General features: G+C 43.5%; 1 protein-coding gene across 1 annotated transcript in view; it reads right to left on the minus strand.

Annotated features, from left to right (window-relative positions):
• Positions 1 to 16,810, minus strand: part of LOC309499068 (collagen alpha-3(VI) chain-like) — a 45,108-nt gene extending 28,298 nt beyond the window's left edge. Inside the window, exons 1-2 of the mRNA XM_082170072.1 lie at positions 16,538 to 16,810; positions 9,917 to 10,025 (exon numbers count right to left, since the gene is read on the minus strand). Coding sequence (XP_082026198.1) covers positions 9,917 to 10,013 — 97 coding nt within the window. The 5' untranslated portion in view covers positions 10,014 to 10,025; positions 16,538 to 16,810. The remainder of the gene's footprint in view (positions 1 to 9,916; positions 10,026 to 16,537) is intronic.
• Positions 16,811 to 20,398: the final 3,588 nt, after the last annotated feature.

Genomic DNA, 20,398 nt, shown 5'->3' on the forward strand with positions numbered 1-20,398 from the left:
AAAGAAAGGTCCACTGTTGGATGGTAACGAACGACATATGTTTGGTTGCATTTAAATTGAGCAATATTTCAAACACTGAATATCTCTGTACATCAACATCCTAGAAACAAAGGAAACAGAAAAATAAGGACATGTCTATTGATTTTATTAGAGTAGAAATTATGTTTTAATTAATAGGCCACAACAGAGAATGAATTTCTTAAAGCAATAACTTTGCTGTAATGTCCACAACATAAAGCTTCTGATGTTTTATAGTGCTTTCATTGAAAGTGTTATGATATTCTGTATTATTTGTTGGTATGGAACTGCTACTGAGGTACAGAAGAAATTATTAAGAAAAGTAGTAACAAGTAAATTGTTAGGGACTGCATAACCAAGCATAGAAAGTATCTATGAAGAGAGAGCGTTAAATAAGAAAAATAATATTATGAATGATAAGAGGATATTCTCGCCTCTGCTTTTGAACTGTTGCCGTCGGGCCGTCTGTATTTTTTACCCCGTTGTAGATTTAAATGGTCTTTCCTAAAACAAATCGTATTTAAAATTTTTTGATAACTGATAGGATATATATATATATATATATATATATATATATATATATATATATATATATATAGAGAGAGAGAGAGAGAGAGAGAGAGAGAGAGAGAGAGAGAGAGAGAGAGAGAGAGAGAGAGAGAGAGAGAGTTACATAATGAAGGCAGACTTCTCTGCCAGTTCACTTCACTGTTCACACACACACAGCTCCATTGCAGGCTATCAAGTCCCCACTAGTATAGATAGAGATCGTTCAGAGTTTCAGGTCCCCACTTGGCATGTTTTTTTTTAAATAAAAAAATGCATATTTGAAGTTATATTATGAAAAAAGAGCTTAAAAGAAAATTTTGTATGTCATTTTTGTTCCTTCAAAATGACCAGAAACACTAGTCCCCTCTTGGCCAGTGTAGAGCGATAGTCCCCTGTTAGTAATATAGACGTGTATGTGTGTGTGTGTGTGTGTGTGTGTGTGTGTGTGTCACATAGAAAGTTTCGTTATCTCTCTGTGGGTCCTTTTGAAGCTCCCCACAGGGAAGAAGAATGTTGGTTTCAGGTTTCTGGAGTATCTCTGAGATGCCATAAGTGTCAGAAAAGTCCATTTGCTCCAGTCTCTCTGGAGCCGGCGTATGATTTGTAATTATGAAGGAATGTACCGAAAAGAACACAGAGAGTCAGAATTTGTTAATTCAGAACAAAACGAACGAATGATTCAAATAGCCCAGTCGCTACTTATATCCTCGCTCTAACCGAAAGCTATTGTATTCTCCCCTGTGGCTCAGTGGCGGAATCTTAGGCTTTCGCGCCAGAGACCCGTGTTCGATCCAAGCGGCAACCCTCTGATCTGAAAAATGAAGCCTATCCGGAAGTGCGAAAAACTGCAATACATCGAAAATCCGCTAGGGGAAGGTCCCAAAAGGGAGCAAATGTCCATAGCCCCCATGTTAAAATGTCCGTTTTCACAGCATAAATTCATGTTTTTACAGGTTGGTCCCATGGACTTTTATTGTATTTTTCGATAGGTTCCGAGTGCCTGACAACCATGAGGGCTGTGAATTTTTTTCTAACTCGTTAGTTTAGATCGTATTTAGATATAAAATGTATGACAATAAGGGCGTGGTTAACTTTGATTGACAGCTTGATTGACAGCTGACAAGGCAGCGCCACGGAGAATGACAACATAAGAAGCGCCATTTTTTAATACAGTTGACATATAATACTACTGTTTCTGTATCATGAAATGTAGTTTTAAGAGTTTTTCAGGCGAGAATGTAGTTGTTTAAAGCTCAAATCTGTGGTTTATTTATAAAGATTTATGAAAATTTTATCCAGTTTTGAGATCCACTGATGACCGGGCGCTCGGAGCTCATGTACCCCGCCTGGAACAGCCTTTCCTCGGCTTGACGAGGTTTGCCGTGGACTCTGGCGTCTCTGTAGTGGTTAAACATGAGATATAATTCGTCTTGTGTATATCTAACGGGCGATTTTTGGTCTTGTAATTTCTATAATTTGTTCCCTGGCCAATCGTTTTGGCTGAGGGGAAGTTTCATAACTTTATAAGCTATTTAATTTTACCGTTGTGACATTATGGTTAGACTCGAGCGCTGACTTTGTATGTTTGACTGAATTGTTTGCTTTATTTGTATAGCTTCTTGTACCTTTTATCAATGGCTAATATTGATAAAAGTGAAATTTAACAAAAAGAGACTGGGTTGAGTTTTGTCATTTTAAATTTTAATACAACGAATATGATCTGTAATGTTGTTTACTGCCACATCTGTTGTTTAGTACAAATGCACAAATTGCCTGGACCATATTAAAATGTTTAATATTTTTATATTATATTTAAAACGAAAAGAGGCAGGTTTGTGTTTTATATATTTTTTATTTTTATATATAAATAGGCAAACGTTATGTGCAGTGATCAATACGCATTGCCTGAACCACATTTGTGTGGCTATAATGTTTAAGATTTATTTAAATGAAACCGAAAAGAGTTAGTATGATGTTTTATAATATATTTCGTTACCTAAAATATACACAGAGATAACCGGAGTAGCAGAGCGAGCTGAGTGACGCGCGCTGCGTCAGAAGGTGGGCGGGGTTAGGATTTCCCAAGATTTTCCAAGATGGCGCCACCCATAGACTTTCTGAAGAACGGGTTTGAAGCCGTTTATGGGGGGTATGGGTGGCGCCATCTTGGAAAATCAGGCGATTTTCCGCGTCAAGCGTCAAGCGTCACAGACGCTTTGTCCATATTTTTTACAGTCTATGGTTCGATCCCGGCTCTCGCGGCAGTTCAAAATTTATGCTGTTCGCTTCTCCGAGCTCGCGCCCAGCTTTTCTTACATACAGAAAGCGAACCCGCTCTCCCCCTTGTTGGGCCGCGCAGATTGCGCCGTTGTTCACAAGGGATAACAGAGCGGACGGTCATGAGCAACGTTCAGCGCGCGCACCTCACTCACCGGCGAAAAGAGGAGAGAGAGTGTTTTAGTCCCGCTGTGGCCGGACAAACCGCCAATTCTCACACATTTCTCAGTCCCCTCTTAAGTTCAGGCGGCTGGAAATATTACTATTGCAGTAAACGAGCCTGTTTTTATACACGCACGCCTGCAAACAAACATGAGGTCGCTCTCTTATATCCTCGCGCTAACTGAAAGGTAATGTGTTCTCCCCTGTGGTTCAGTGGCAGAATCATAGGCTTTCGCCCTAGAGACCCGTGTTCGATCCTGGCTCTCGCGGCAGATAAAAATGTATGCTGTTCGCTTCTCCGAGCTCGCGGCCAGTTTTTCTTACATACAGAAAACGAACCCGCCTCTCGTACCACTCCTACTCATGGTGCTCGAGTATTTATGAGCGTCTAAACACGAGGGAAGAAAAGACGGTTAAGTCCCGCTGCGGCTGTACCACTGTCAAAGCGTCACGCTCTGTCAGTCCCCGTTGCCACAGCTACTGCAGATGTTTACCTCGCAGTCAACGAGCCGGTATATCTACCCGCTCGCCTGCGCGCAACCACCGTTCTCACGGCGACCCAGAGAAATCTCTAATGAGCATAATGTCTGGTTGCACGGCTCACGCCGTATGTGTTTCAAATGCAGTGAATGTGCCCACGTTTCCGTGTTCACCCCTGCACACAAGCACTACAAATCCCGTGTCTCTCACAGAGCCCACTCTCATAAAGCAGGCAGAAGCCGCTCGAGTGTTAAAAGTAGGTCACGTGTCCACCTCACCGTGCCCACACCTACTCACTGCCCGCTCTGTCACACGGCCTCTCACGACCGGTCATGTTTTAAATGCAAGTCCTGTGCCCGCCCTCGAGCGCTCACACATACTAACGAACATTTCGCCCCCGACGCCGCCCTGGCGCGTCGCGCCTCACACTATATGTTCCCCGTCCAAGCCACCGGGACACTGTGTGTAAAACGGCCAGCTATCGCTGCGTGCGATCCGCCGTATCTAAGCACCAAGAGCGCGCGCGCTGCGCCCACCCCTCCGTTTCGAGCTCTCGAGCCCGCGACGCGCGGTGATCAGAGCCCGGAGGCCATTCTGCCCCTGGCTTCAGACTCAAAAGTGTGGGAAGCTATTCCAGGCGCATCAGAATGGGTGCTAAGCACAGTAAAAAAGGGCTATACTCTGCAGTTCGCTCGCCGCCCCCTGCGCTTTCAGGCGCGTACCGAGACGAGAGTGAATGGAGAAGTAGCACATCTACTTCGAGCAGAAATAGCTACACTTCTGTGCAAAGGGGCTATAGAACCGGTTTCCCCTTCTATGAGCGAGTCGGGCTTTTACAGCCGTTATTTCCTCGTTCCCAAGAAGGACGGTGCTCTCAGACCAATTTTGGATCTAAGACGTTTGAACAAGGCTCTTAAGAGAAGACCGTTCAAAATGCTCACAACCAGGCAAATTCTCGCGCAAATTCGCCCGAGGGACTGGTTTATATCTCTCGATCTAAAAGACGCGTACTTTCAGATCCAGATAATACCCCGTCACAGGCCATTCTTGAGATTCGCCTTCGACAGTCAGGTATATCAGTACACCGTCCTGCCTTTCGGCCTGTCGTTGGCACCCCGTACATTTACGAAGTGCATGGACACGGCTCTCGCTCCCCTGAGGGGTCGGGGAATGTGAATTCTGAACTACTTGGACGATTGGCTAATTCTAGCACAGTCAGAGGCCGAACTCATCGCCCACAGAACAGTGCTTCTAAGTCACCTGGACAGCCTGGGGCTCACGGTCAACTGGACCAAGAGCTCATTAGTGCCCAGTCAATCAACCTCTTTTCTGGGTTTGGATCTGGACACTGTGGCAATGACGGCCCGCCTGTCGACACAGCGCGCACGCTGCTTCGACACCTGGCCGCGTCCTTCCAGCCGGGCAGCACCGCACCTCTCAAGACATTTCAGAGGATGCTGGGTTGTATGGCTTCAGCTGCAGCAGTGCTTCAGCTGGGTCTGTTACGTATGCGCCCGCTACAACGCTGGCTGAATGCCCGAGTGCCTCACAGAGCCTGGGCTTCCGGCGGCATTCGAATCAGAGTGACTCAGAGCTGCGTTTCAGCACCTAAGCCCTGGTTAGCGGCCGACTGGTACCAGCGGGGAGTGACAATGGGAGCCATCTCACACCGCAAAGTTATCTCGACGGACGCTTCCACCTCAGGTTGGGGCGCTCTTTTCGAGGGCAAACCGGTTTGGAGATGATAGCGGTCGAGAACGCGCTCAAGCGCTTCCTCCCATTCATACAGGATCACCATGTGCTAGTCCGCTCGGACAACATGTCCGTGGTATCCTATGTGAACCGACAGGGCGGTGTCAGATCCAGGAACCTGTGCAAGCTGACAGAACGCCTTCTCGTGTGGGCTCACCGCTCGCTGAGAGCCGCGCACGTGCCAGGCCACCTGAATGTCGGTCCAGACAGACTGTCCAGAGACATCATTCCCCCGGGAGAATGGTCCCTGCACCCCCAGGCAGTCTAGTTTCTCTGGCGCCTATTCGGCAGAGCGAAGGTCGACCTCTTTGCGTCGAGAGACAACGCTCACTGCCCGAAATTTTTCTCGAAAAGCGAGGACGCGCTGTCCCAGACATGGCCCAGCCTCCCGCTGTACTCTTTTCCCCCGATCTCCCTGTTACCACAGGTCATTACGAGGATCAGGGAAACGCACCACCCAGTGCTTCTTATAGCCCCGTGTTGGGAGAACCAAACCTGGTACCCAGAGCTAGTGAGGCTGTCGCACTCATCCCCATGGCCGATCCCGGTGAGAAAGGATCTCCTCTCTCAAGCCGGTGGATCGATCTGGCATCCCCATCCAGAATGATGGTCTCTGCATGCATGGGTAATCAACGGATACCCGTTGACCTGCCAGAAGGGGTCGTGAACACGATCACGCAGTCTAGAGCTCCCTCCACGAGACGGCTCTACGCGTCTAAATGGTCGGTGTTTTCTAAATGGTGCGCTACTAAGAGCTTGGATCCTTGGGTCTCACGGGTGCTCTCCGCTCTCCTTCCTACAAGAGCTGTTGGACAAAGGCAGGTCCCCTTCCACGCTCAAAGTGTATGTGGCGGCTATTGCAGCGTTCGCTGAGACGACGCGCGGCCAGGCAATAGGAAGGAACGAGCTTATTATCCGCTTCCTCAGAGGAGCTAGACGGATGAATCCCCCGCGGCCCCCCTCGGTTCCTATTTGGGATCTGTCCTTGGTCCTGGAGGCCCTGAAGGCTTTTCCCTTTGAACCGCTTGAATCCGTGGATTTAAAGTACCTGTCGCTCAAAACCGTTTTTCTGATAGCTCTGTCTTCAGTAAAACGCGTGGGGGATTTGCACGCGCTATCTGTTAGCCCTGCATGTCTTGAGTTCGGACCGAACGACTCGAAAGTCATTCTCAGACCGAGACACGGTTACATCCCCAAAGAGATTGGAACCCCTTTTAGGGCACAAATCATTTCCCTTTCGGCTCTGTCAGCATCATGATAATGGGGACAGTGATAACCTCCTATGCCCTGTCAGGGCGCTGAGAGTTTACTTCACGCGCTCCGCCGCTTTCAGGCGTTCCGAGCAGCTCTTTGTTTCCTTCGGTGGACGCACCAAGGGTCTCGCCGCCTCGAAACAGAGCCTGTCCAGGTGGATAGTGGACGCGATTGCAGCAGCTTATGCCTCCAAACACCTGCAGTGCCCTCTGGGTATCAGAGCCCACTCTACTAGAGGCATGGCCTCTTCGCGGGCCTGGTCCAGTGGAATTTCTATCCACGATATTTGTATGGCGGCGGGCTGGGCCTCCCCATCGACATTCGTGAGGTTTTATAACCTGGAAGTTCCCGCCTTACAGGCTAAATTGCTGTCAGTATAAGTGACATGTATGCTCTGCCCAGTCGCTTATGTGCAGACTACGTTCACATGCTGGCGATATTTCTGGTATGGTACTTAGGGTGAAGTGTTTTATACTCAGACCAGCTGGGCCGCTCTGTTTCTCATTCCCCGTTACGCGCTGTTTACCGGTGCTGGCCCGCGCTGCTGGCCGCCCGTCTTCCACTCTGTTGCGCGGGGGGTTATTCTCTTCGTAAAAGACCGATGATGTCGCTCTTTTCTTACCCTAATGTGTGCTTATGTACTGTATGGGCTCGCGTTGCCGGCCCCACTGTTTTGCACTGATATATACTTATAGACCGGCCGCGCCGCTCTATTTTATACACTGAGTGAAGTGCTTTGTACTGTGTTGGCCCGTCTCTCCGACCGGCCACCTGTTCCAGCAGAATGTTTTTCCCCGGCCTCCCTGGGATTCATGTGCTGGATGCTCGGCGCGCACGGCGTTTGCAAGGGGTTCCCGTAGCGTAAGCAACTTACGCAATACGAGAGAACCTCTCGTAAGAGAACGTACTCGGTTACCTAATGTAACCTCGGTTCTCTCTAGAAGAGGGAACGAGTATTGCGTAACCTGCCGTGTCGCGCCACGAGCTTTTGCGCTTCAGACTACGAAAACCAGATATTCAGCCTGTGAGCCCTCGTTATACACACTGGCCACACCCATCTTGACGGTTAGAAGGGTGTGGAGGGCGCGAAGCACCCTCATTGGAGGCCACGTTTCACGAGGCTCACTGATAGGCTTAAGCAGTTGCCGCCGAGCAGCCAATGAGCACGCTTATATAGCCTGCCTTGGTCTGCCGGCTGCCGCACTGCGTTGACAATGAATACAAAATTAAGGATAATTTTTGGCTTCAGATCTCGAAGAAAGAAGACTTTCCCCGTAGCGTAAGCAACTTACGCAATACTCGTTCCCTCTTCTAGAGAGAACCGAGGTTACATTAGGTAACCGAGTACGTTTGTATGGATCATTTGTAAACACACCATGCGTATGTTGTTTAAAAAAAAAAGAAAGAAAGATATTTTGGGTCACTAAAACCTTTCACCTAAAAATATTACGTTTTTTTTATTATTATTATTTGTTTAGATGTCCACGCCCATGACAATGTACTGTTATTATTTCCTTTTTCTTCAGTTTCTCTATGGAATCCCTCTCATACGGTAATTACATACCTTCTGTGAAATCTGTTTGAATCACAATGGTGTGCTCGACGACCCCATTAATGTATGGCAGTATCTGGTCACCATGCTTGCCACTGTTTTGACATCAGGAGCGGACAGAACAAAGCTTTTGTCTGTAGCAATAGCTTCCAGTTGGGCAGTAGCAGAATCACCCGCAGCAATACCAAAGGTGTACACACTGGCCTGCTTTAGGGCCCTCTCGCCCTGACTGACATCATCAGTGGACTCCCCAGCACTTATTACCACCAGTGCCTGGGGCACCCCTTCCGCTGCCCTGCCTCCTGCATCTTGGCCCAACAGACTGTCTACCACCTCCTCCAAGGCGGCCCCCAGATTTGACTCAGTCCCGCCAGGGTACTCAAGCCCCCGGAGAGCACCGAGGACACTCTCTTTGTTGTCATAGCTATTGAGATAGAATTGAATTTCGGGATCTGCACCATAAAGCACGAGGGTTACACGGATTGCGTCCCTGCCCACAGCAAGCCCCTCAATCACTTGGACAGCCAAATCACTGATGAGGGGGAAGTTGGCAGCTCCAACGCTCTCTGATCCGTCAATTAAGAGTATAAGGTCGTGAGCCCTCGTTATATACACACTGGCCACACCCATCTTGACGGTTAGAAGGGTGTAGAAGGGTGTAAATTAATTTAGGCTACTGACCCTTCAGAAATTTAGGCTACTGCTTGATGATCGGTTGCAGCAGATATTAAAGTGAGGGACATCAGTAAGACAAGTCATCAATACATTAGGCCTGATTTTCAAGAAAAATATTGATGGCTAAAAGGAAAGTGCATATTGAGTAAAAGTGACAAAACTTTATTCTACTTCCAAAACTAAATTTTGATTTACGGGGTCTTTAATGTTTGAATTTAGTGAAAAATGCATAGCAAACATTTCAAAGATGAAAACATATGGGTTCATCACTGTATCAATGGTGGAGAAACATTTTTTCTTTTTTATATGGTTAAACAGTGAAGACAGTCAGCACACACATACGTATCAGACATTAAGCTCTCAAGACATAAGCTGCGCTGGGTGGTTAGCCATCATCAGCTGCTGATGATCTCTAAAGTCTCAAAGACATAAATCAGTGACACCTTGCCATACTTTAAAGAATTTAGGCATCCGATTTGAAGTGAATCTACTTTTTTTTTTTTTTTTTGAATTTAGTACAGAAATTATGGATAAATTAGTGAACGGATGATGAGAGACAGAAAGACAGTTGGATGGATGTTGGTGGTTTTGAAAATCTGTTACACCTAAAATCCATTATCTCACGCCTCTTTTCGAGAAGGCACTAAAAACAGAGGAGTCACAGCAGACAGAAAATGTGAATGTGACAAAACTAGTCATGTTATCAGTGTGGGGGAATGTTAATTGGGTTATTTCTGGGAACGTTTTGCATGAATTACCCGTTGTCAATATTAACTGGCTGTGGCCATTCCCAATGCTGACAGTAGCTCTTGAGACCCTTCAGGATTAGTGTAAACTTGAAATTCTGTGTTCTGTTGAATTCTTCTTGATCATTGGGAGCTCTAAACAAACTACAGCACACCACTCTGAATATCTTTACAGTATTTAAATCAGTTATTTAAATACGTGCTCAACTCCCTTTACTGAAACTGTAGATGTTTCTCTTCACTGTCTTTATATTTCAAATTTTTAACTCAAGTGACCAGCATTAATGGGGGGTCTAATAAAAACTGAATATTTAACAAAAACATTTATGATTTTTACTTGTGAATTGTCTGCAGCACAGTAAAATTAACATGTCTTCACTCATAACTGGAAGTTTGCATCTCAAAAAAAAAAAAAAAAAAAAAAAAAAAAAAAATGCTGAACTTAACTTACCATCCTGAGCTTCAAGTTTTGGGAATAGACCAAAAGCCATTATACCCAAAAGGGCATACAGTAACAACCGGTTCTTCCCCATTGTCCACAAAAGCATCGGAATAGACAGCTGAAAAAACAAAACAAAACTGCTTTTAAGTTTTTGGGAAGAATTTACACCATACTATATGGAGTATATACACCTCTGAAGCTTTGTTTCTCTCACTCATCATCACTTTGTGCCAGAACTTGTACTCACTTCCAATGGCACAAACACATATGACTGTTGTTCATCCACAGTTCTGTCATAACTTTGGACAGTTTGATAATGTTTTGCTATCAAATTATAGGTCTCAAAAGGTCAATATTCTAAAAATAATCACTTATTGGGTTGTTTGTGTTCTCATCTTTACTCATAAAATATGACATAAACATTCTCTGAAATACCTCAGGACTGTTTACGCTTATTTTTAGGAGAGGAAAAGTTTTGGCAGCACAGTGAGATTTATGTGACCTGTTTCCACCCCATGAGCCAAATCCACACAGCTGTCAGATTTCAGGATTTCAGGAGGAAAAGGATTTCTTCCCACATCAACTGTCCTCACTTGCCAGTAAATACCACAAAGCAATAAGAGGTTCACACATTAAGAAAAAAAAGCATCAGAGTACTGGGCACAAACAAAAATGCAATAGCTTGTGGACAGACAGATGCCAGGACACAGAATGTCCCCTCCTTGTTGAGCTCAGAATCACACTGAAAAGTACTGTTGTAAAACCTTTTAGACTGGACTATAGGAAAATGACATGCTTTCCATCACATCAGTCTCAGATTTGCTGAACTGAATCCTTGAGTCATAGTACAAATTAATTAGTTTTGGTGGTTGGCTGCCATGTTACCATACACGCAAATGTGATAAAATAAAAAAACTTGAGGAATACATATTAATTTATAGTGCATGTTAAGAGGCTCTCAGAGTTAGACCTATAAAAACATCACTGTCAACGTGACCAAACCCATTTGGGACAGTTTAATTTGTTCTGAAAAATAATTGATTGGCCCAAGTCAAACATTCCAGTTTTATTCAGCTCAATATTGAATGAAATGTGCCTTTAAATCATAGTTTTAATTAATTTATTAGAAATGCACCTGCCATTTTACAACACAAAGAATGAATTGCAATTATGTTAATTATGTTGTATGCTACTCTTTAAAAACATCATTGTTTAAAAACATCATTGTTAACAACACAAAGAGTTGCTAACAACATTTTTACTTCCATAAGTAAACTTCTATCTATCTATCTATCTATCTATCTATCTATCTATCTATCTATCTTTCTATCTATCTATCTATCTTTCTATCTGTGTGTGTGTGTGTGTGTGTGTGTGTGTGTGTGTGTGTGTGTGTGTGTGTGTGTGTGTGTGTGTGTGTGTGTGTGTGTGTGTGTGTGTGTGTGTGTGTGTGTGTGTGTGTGTGTGTGTGTGTGTGTGTGTGTGTGAATAATTGAATTAATGAATGAAGCTTTTATATAGCACATTTTATTATTGTACACCCACAGCGTTTTACAATCAGGGTCTCTCCTTACCCATATAGTTTAAATTAATTACGTGCATTGTGCACAAAAGACCAGGAACATAAATAAATAGCATAAACTGCAACATAAATTTCTACCAAATCAATACTAACAGAACAAAACTTATTGATCACATCTATCACAGCTAAAACCTAAAATAAGAGGTCCATAAACAAGATTACTTTGTGAGTTCTTTCGGTTGGCATTTAGTTCATTTGGATGCAGAATAATTAAAAATATTTTCAGACTTCAGCACACAATGGTCTTACATGGAAACGTACACTATATAACATTATGTGAACTGCATGTTTTAAATAGCAGTGTGTCAGAGAAGTACTTGGTTTCCTACAAGTACAGCCATATGAAAAACTTGGCATTTCCATGTGAATTGTTGTCACTATACAAAGAAAGAAATAACAAATACATTTAATTAATCACAAATTCCATGAATCAGAGGCAAAAACAACAATAAAAGCAACTGCACACTGCAAAAATATTACACTTTCAAATCATGGAAATCTCTCACAGGATTTTCCAGCATGATTTTGCTGCCTAATTCATTAAAGGTTATTAAAGGTTTCAACACTGGCCTCTAGTGGTCTAAGTGGGGATAACAACCTCTTGGCCCAACATTGGAGAGGCCACACTTTTTTTTTTTTTTTTTTTTTTTACCTTTAGCTTGTCACCGGGACAGTACTATAAGAAGTAAACCTTTATACCTCATCTACCCCTAAACAGTGATTATTAGTACCCTACGGTGTTGCATGTGTGACAATTATGTCTGTATTCCTGTATGTATGTATGTCAGTGGGAAAGAACTGTAATGAATCAAATTTTTCTGGTGTTTTCAAGGGTCCACATCTGGTTCTGCTTCACTTAAGATTAATGTCTAACTCTCCCAGCATTCTTTGTCAATCTGGCAGGGACAGTGGAAAAAGTGTTTCACATCACCCTGTCTTTACAGTGCTGGGCAGAAGCTTCAATACAATTTAAAAAAAAATCTGAATAGTGTCTGCAGTGGTAGAAAAGTGCAACATAGCTTCCTGACTTGTTCTGCTTCTTGCTTCTGTTTAAACCAGCTCATAATTAGTATTATCCTCATCCGGGTGTGTTAGATATAATCTTTCTAAACAAAAAGCAGCATAACAACTCAACCAAACAGTTATGGTGATAATTCTACAAAACATCCTTCTAGTAAAATGTGGATTTTACACACCAGAATCAATTAGGTTCTGTGCAACCATATCACAAACACTTGATTACATACTGTAACAGTTGTCTCAAAAACTTTGCTGAAGTTCTCACTCTGAACACACCCTTAGCACAGTGGTTCCCAAACTTTTTGAAAGCATGGCACCCTTTTGTAGTGTTTTTTTTTCCACGGCACCCTAACCCAATTAAACTAACCGAACATTTGTACATACATATATACAATTATATCCAGATGAGCAAACAACAAATGAAGCATAAAAAGCAGCATGAATTTATTATGAATGCATCACAACAGACATAATATGAGGCGAAACAACCCCTTCAGATGAATCATATGTCCATTTATAACTGGACACACGTCAACAGACTGATTTTAATCAATTAGGCTACTGTATGTGAGAATCATTGGAACAAAACTGATTTAAACATAATAATTAATTATTTTAATAATAAACAACTCCAAATATTTTTTTATTTAGTTCCTCGTTTGCTTTGTTCAAACCTGACCTTATAACTTATAACTTAAAAAATAAAATATCTTTGCAGGGAACTGTCGCGGGCATTTTAATGGGACACATGTGCCTGCTTTTGCGAGCACAGCCTCTTGATACGGGGGTTGATTGAGGATAGTGCAACTCGTAGATCGTGCTCCACTGACAGACGCTGCCTTTTTTTGTTTTTCACGTATGCTAGGGATGAGAACGCTAGCTCGCACAAGTAAGAGGTTGAAAACGGCAACAGCACATTGACGGCGCATTCTGAGATAGATGGGTATTCGTGTCCCACATGCAGCCAAAATTCATCTGAAGACATTTCTCCAAATTTTAATTTTAAAGTGCGATCCATAAGAAGTTCCGCCAGTTCTTCTTGCGATTTGATTGGCAACATCTTTGTTGGGGTCACGGATCCAGTCAAAGTTTTCATTATCAGCGCCAGCGGGGAAGTAAACCTCAAACCTTTCCTGTAGCGTCTTCAGATGTGCAGCTATAGATTTGAATAGAACTGGAGTCTTGCGAGCGGGGTCCTCTGCTGTTAAGGGAAACATGTCAATGTTTTTATTTTTCAGAATTTCTTGCCACAGCTTGAGTTTGGCCTTGAAACCGTTAAGTTTGTCTGTTGCTGTTAAAATGTTTTCTTTCGTTCCTTGCATCTTTGTGTTAAGCTCATTTAAGTGACTAAAAATGTCTGCGAGGTATGCAATCTTAGCCCACCACGAGTCGTCGTTGATCTGTTCTTTGTGGGGTATGTCGTGCTCAGTTGAAAACTGCCTGAGTTCATCTCGAAGCTCATAGACACGGGAAAGCACCTTGCCCCGTGACAGCCAGCGCACCTCCGTATGCAGCAGCAGACTCTGATGCTCAGACCCCATTTCATTGCACAGTATGTTAAACAATCGGGACTTCAATGGTCGTGACTTAATGTAGTTTACAATTTTGACAGCTTGTTCTAATGCTACAGTCAGGTCTGGGGGCATTGCTTTTGCGACGAGTGCTTCGCGGTGCAGCATGCAGTGGGTAATCTGCACATCTGGGTTTTGGTTCTTCACCATAGTTACCAGTCCTTTTACTTTTCCAGTCATAGATGCAGCTCCATCTGTGCAAATACTATGACACATGCCCCAGTTTAGACCACATTCTTTCAAGTACGTATCGATGACAATAAACATTTCTTCCCCTGTTGCACGACTTGTTAGTTCTTTGCAGAAAAAAAAATTCTCCATAATTAATTCCTCATCAGTATATCGCACACTGGCCAGGAGATGACAGTGTCCACTGCAGTCCGTAGAATCATCAATTTGGAGTGCAAATTTGCCACTTTTGTTTAGTTTTTCGGTTAGTTGTGTTTCTATATCAGCAGCCATGTCATCAATGCGACGTTTAATTGTGTTGTCAGATAATGGGATTTTGTCCATTTCTTTGACAGCGTCCTCACCTATCATTACCCCTACGATTTTTTTGCAGGCTGGCAAAATGAGTGATTCAGCAATGTTATGGGGCTTCTTTGATTTGGCAATTAGCTCTGCTACTAAGAAGCTTGCCTCCAGAGCTTTATCAGACACACGCACACATGACATCATTTGTTGGTTCTGTTTAACATTTTGTGCTTTTAGTCGCTTGAAGTATTCTATGTCTTTGCTGGTTAAACCGTGGTGTTTCGTGTCTAAATGTCTCTTCAGCTTACTCGGTACCATTGCTGCATTTGATAGCTTTTCCCTGCAGACGAGGCATTCAGGCGTGGGACAGCTAGCATCTCCGATCCATGTAAAACCGTAAGCCAGGTAGCTTTCAGAGTACTGTCTAGTTTTATTTTTTTTGGGTGGTGGTGGTCCCAGGTTGATGTCCGTCGGTCTTCTTGGCTGTGACATTTCTGCTTTTCTTTTGTTTAAACCTATAAATTTATCCATATTTGCCCTGTCCTGTCAATCTGCGTGAAATATAGGCTAAAATTGAGCGCGCACCACTACAAAGGGCGGAGCGAGCGGACCGAGAACAGTCCAATTAGCGGTAAATAAACATTTCAACTTTAAATGTATGAAATATATCAGTGTTTTTTCGCTTATTCATTTTTGTTTGGACATGCATATGTTGGTGTTTTGATATGATTTTAAAATATGCTGTAAACAGGGTTAGCCTATTGCATTTTTCATTAGGCTAGTTTTTATTTTTATTTCGTTTTGACTTTTTGTTTTCAAATTCAGTTTAGTTTTAATTCGTTTTTAAAGTGGGTTTGCTAGTTTAGTTTATTTTTTATTTTTTGAAAATGCTTAGTTTTCTTTTAGTTTTTATTAGTTTTAGTGTTAGTTAAGTGTTTTTTTTTTTATTTGGGTTATTTGTCAGGGGCAAGATTCAAAAAGACATAATGACATAACATTATTTAATATTTGAATCACAGCTTATATAGTGTTTTGACATCGACAACCACAACCAAAAAGTGCATTTTACCTCAAACTTGCGACTAGTTAACTTTCTAAAGAAGGCGCAATCGCTTCTCGGGTCGACAATAACACACTGACAAAATTATATTCAGAATTGAAAATATTTTTATACCACTTTTTAATGTGTGATTGTGTAAAGGTGTTCACGAGATAGAGATACCAACCTTTCGCGAACTTGCTTGCTTTCAACGTCGAACGAACACTCGTTCTCATGGAGACGCGGTGTGCACGGAGGGGAGGGGTTGTGTATGTGTGTGTGTGTGTGTGTGTGTGTGCGCGCGCGCGCATGTGAGAGACGCATGAGTGACAGAGACGAGAGCAGGGAAAGGAAATGCAGTTGAACGAATACTCTGCGTGTTTTAAATAGCGTTTGTGTAAATCGCTTTTGCGTTCGTTTTCGTTAACGATTATATCCTTGGCTGTAAAAGGTTATTATATGGTACGATTTTTTTAGGCTGTTTAAATTGGAAAATAAAGCTGAGATTCTGCGGCACCCCTAGCCAGTTGTCACGGCACCCCAGGTTGCCGCGGCACCCACTTTGGGAACCACTGCCTTAGCACACAACCCCTCCTCATGTATTCTATTATCTGAGCACTTTGCTCTGCCTCTTCTGCAATGCCTTTTCCTGTGGTGCAAGAACAATTCCCTGTTTCTCCCAAAGCTTTGGAATTTACAGTACCCAGTAAATTCTTAACATTAAAACTATAATTAAGAAGTAAAACTGCCTACACAATGTGTTCATTGGAACAAACCAAGCTTTATAGGGTATGCAACGGCAGATTTGAGTAAAATGGATTTTAGCACATTTTTTAGAATGCATGCCTCAAAACACACTAACAGCCACACCATCTTGCACAGTCTCACTCATGCACTTAAACGCTCCTTTTGCAAAGATGTATTTGCACAATTAAGCCACTTACCCCTGGAATACAGAATTCAGAGCGCTGTCTTTCTATGGAATTTCAAATATCTGCAAAAAGACAACTCTTAGGTCATTATCTTCTATCTGGTATCTTCCTTCTGTGAACTGTTATGGATGGGTCAGACACAGATGATGCTGATCAGCTTGTGTGCTTGAGCTTTGCTGTGAGACTCTCGTCCGTTGAGCTGACTGTGTGCTCTCCAGAGGAGCAGTGCCAATCACTCCAGCCTGGGACAGAACACACTACTCAGAGAATCCTGGAGAAAAGCCACACAATGTTTCCACGCCTCCTACTTTCCTCTGCAGAGAGAAGAAGGAAAAAGCAAACAGAGAGTGAGAGAGTCATAAATGAAAAACAGACCCAGGCCGTATTTGGTATGGATGTTCCTTATTGGGAAGGTGATGTAACAAACCAAAGCAAGTTTTTCTTTCTCCTTACATTGCTCCATCTCAACTTGTATCCATGGCTTATCACAAACACAATATATGAACTTTCTAGCAAGTCTCTAAATAAAAAAGGTGTGGAGCATAAACTGTAACAATAACGACTCGGGGTAAATGTGAATTAGCTCAAGAATATAGGGAATTTTGGAAATATTAATAATTATGACTCATGGTCATAATTCATTAGTCGCATGTACATTTATTTTATCAATTATCGAGATTACCTTGTTCTGTAACTGGTCTGATCACCATTCAATTCGTCCAGCGAATAAATGTAAGATCATTACAGTTAAGAAGGGGTATTTACAAACTCCAAGAAAGTTTTATGTTCTGGCCACGGACATCAAACTTTCTGAGTTTATTAATTAAAACTACTCAATTGTAGTCTATAATAACGAGCTTGTAGCTTTAGATCTTTTAGTTTCATTGACTTATAAGGTGGATTTTCAAACACAGAGACAGTGAAAAGTATTTATGAATTTTAATAAATGTAAAACTAGAGATTATATGAGCTACGAATATAAACGTACGTAACAATGCAAACAATAAACAAACAAACATATAACCAAACAATAACATAAGTGATCAGAATGAGATGAAATGAAAGAAAGAAAAGAAAGAGAAGGGAAAGTTAGTAATTATTACATACAGAGACCTTTGTTCACGAGACCCCTGGAAACAGCCGTTATCAGATAATGTAAGTTACTTGCAGAATTCTGTGCTCTTTCGTGTGAGGCTGAGGCTGATGCAGGAAGCGAGGGTGGTGTCCTGTTTCTGCTGGGTTTTCCGGTGTCGCGAGAAGTTAAAAAGGCTCACTGAATGTAACGTTTACCGGAAAATAAGATTCATCTCCCGGGATGGGAGAGGTTTAAAGTCTTGGTTGCAAAGGGCGCAGCTACAACTCGAACATGTGCTCGCTCGATAGAGAAGACCAGGGCCTCCTTCAGATGTTCCTTGGAGAAGCGCTGCGCCGGGGAGAAGAAGGTCCGAAGAGAGGATGAGTTGAGAGAGTTGAGAGAGGGTTTGGACTTTTATCAGTGTCCCATGTGCCGTCCCCTCCTTCGTGTAGGACGAATCAGCTGTCGAGATTTTCTTAGGCGGGAAGATCCCTTTGTTCGTTTGGAACAGTCTCCTGGCTCGAGTTACAGTGACGATTGACTTAAGCCTTTCGGTTCCAGAAATATGAAATGTGTAAACAATGTATATTACTGCATTCTGCTATTGGAATTCGATTCTGTTAGATTAAGAGAATTACAAAGACGTCAAACGCATCACATGAAGGTTGTAGCAATGCGAAGTTACAGGAGATATGCAGAATTACACACATTTAAAGTCTTGATTACCACATTACAAAATCGTAGACACCCCAATATGACATGGTCATAACAAAAGGCACCTCAGAAATATATCAACATGTTGGTAATGTCCTATGGTAAGTCAAGGGAAAATCTGTGGGTGTGTAAAGTCACGCGGTGCTGCGGGAGGTTTCAGCACTAGGGAATTAACCCTAAGGCGGTCAAAACAGAAGTTCTTGTCTTCTCCTCTGACAAAAGAGGTTGTGTATGAAAATCATGATTCGCTAATTTCAGAACATCTGAGTTACATACAAAGGACATTTGTGCATTTATGTGTGGTGACTTCTCAGTCTGGAATGTCGCATAGAGTTTCGTTATCTCTTTGCACATAGAGAGAAATGGGGGCTTGGAATGCAGAAACTTTGCAAGGCTGGGGGATGTGGTGTCATGTGTCTAGTTTACCCTCAAAAGGGCCATAAAGTGTCGCGAAACGACCATTTGTTGCGACTAGCTGGAGCCAATGTGTGATTTGTATTTGCTTGAAGCTCATCGCGTGGTGCGGTTTGTTGATTTTGAGGAGGGGGTTTGTTTGATAACCCCATGATTCACTTAATGTGAAAAGCAGCTGTCCGGATGTCATTGTTGCTACATAATTCCCCCTTTTTGTTAGATGAAGCCCGGGGATGGACTTCATCGAACAACAAATTAGCACAATGGATGACAGGTGAATCCTGATGGCCGTGTAGCAGGTGGATCATGATGGTAGGATAGCAGATGGTACTTAGAAGCTGAGGATTCAGCTCGCGGAGGTTCGGCGTGGTCTCTGACTTGGCACCCCCTTTCCGGGGATTCCCTCTGAGACCTTCGGACACGGCTTTCGTGAGCTTGGCTGTAGATGTTCACATCTCGTTGAATCCTGTACAGGATGAAAGCCAAGACGAGTGTCGGGGCGTGGTCGGTGACCGTGGAGAGACACAGCACAGTGTCAGCTGCGGTCCAGATTTGGACACAGGTGAGGTATTCAGGCTGGGCATTTGCCCATGCTTGGAGGGCTGTGTTGACAGGAGCAATGTTCATGAGTTTGGACCCCCCCCCCCCCCCTTTTCTCAAACCAGAGGTCCAGATTTGGATCTAAGGTGAAGTTGTAGTTCTTGGAGGATGGGAGTTCCAGTGCTGTCTGGTTCAGGTTGTTTTCGTAAGATGGTACCATGACAGGTCACCAAGGTGTGGGATGGCAAAGGAAAAGTCTGTTCATCAGAGGCCCGCATGACTTTCTTTGTACACAGCGGAGGTAGCGTAAGCGGCTCTGAGGCGTGCAGTGTAGTTGGTAAAGTTCGTTTGTGCTGTGCAATCGTTAGGGTGGGTGGGTGGGTTGTCTGTATGTGGTGCAGACATTGGTCTGGTTACTCAACTGCAGTTCAGTCATGACCTTGAAGCAGTCGGTGTTAGTGTTCGTTTTCTGTGTCTGTGTCAGACGTGGCTGCACTGTCTTCATCTGTTGTGTGAGAAGACTCGGGCTCACCAGTGTTCTGGGGAGAGTGGTTCCAGGTTCGACGGTCTGGGCTTGGAGTTCTGGACGGCGAGTGATGCTGGTTCCAGAATCTTTCCGAGTGCTCGGTCCGATGCTTTGGATGAGCACCGTCACAGTTGTGCTGCCATCTGCTGGCCTGGAACGGTGTTGATTCTCTGTGGTAAGGTCTGTGACTGGGGGGTTGTTGGACAATTTCTGTGTCTAACTCTGAGCAGTGCTCAGAGACGGAGTAGATTGTGTGTGTTTTTACAGTCTTTTCATCCATAGCCCTTTGCTTGGTGTAAGCCTTGTGGGCTAGGTCTCTGAGTTTTCGAGTAGACATGGTTCGTGGGCAGACGAGCACACCGAGATGTTTACTCACGGTGCTATGCAGATTCCGCAGAAACAAAGTTCTAAAGGTTATATCTTCTTCCATATGTGGTGTGTTGATTGCTCCGAAGAACGTTTGTCGGAGTCGGCCATAGTAGGAGTGTGGGTGTTCAAGTCGGGCCTGTTTGACGTCAAATGCCGTGATAAACCCTTGGTCTGATTCTGGGTCAGAGAATTCACGGATCAAAGCTTGTCGCAGTTGCTTGTAATCTGCTTTGAC

This window comes from Leuciscus leuciscus (genome assembly GCF_965113295.1).
Source record: "Leuciscus leuciscus genome assembly, chromosome: 1".
Classification (NCBI taxonomy): Eukaryota; Metazoa; Chordata; class Actinopteri; order Cypriniformes; family Leuciscidae; genus Leuciscus; species Leuciscus leuciscus.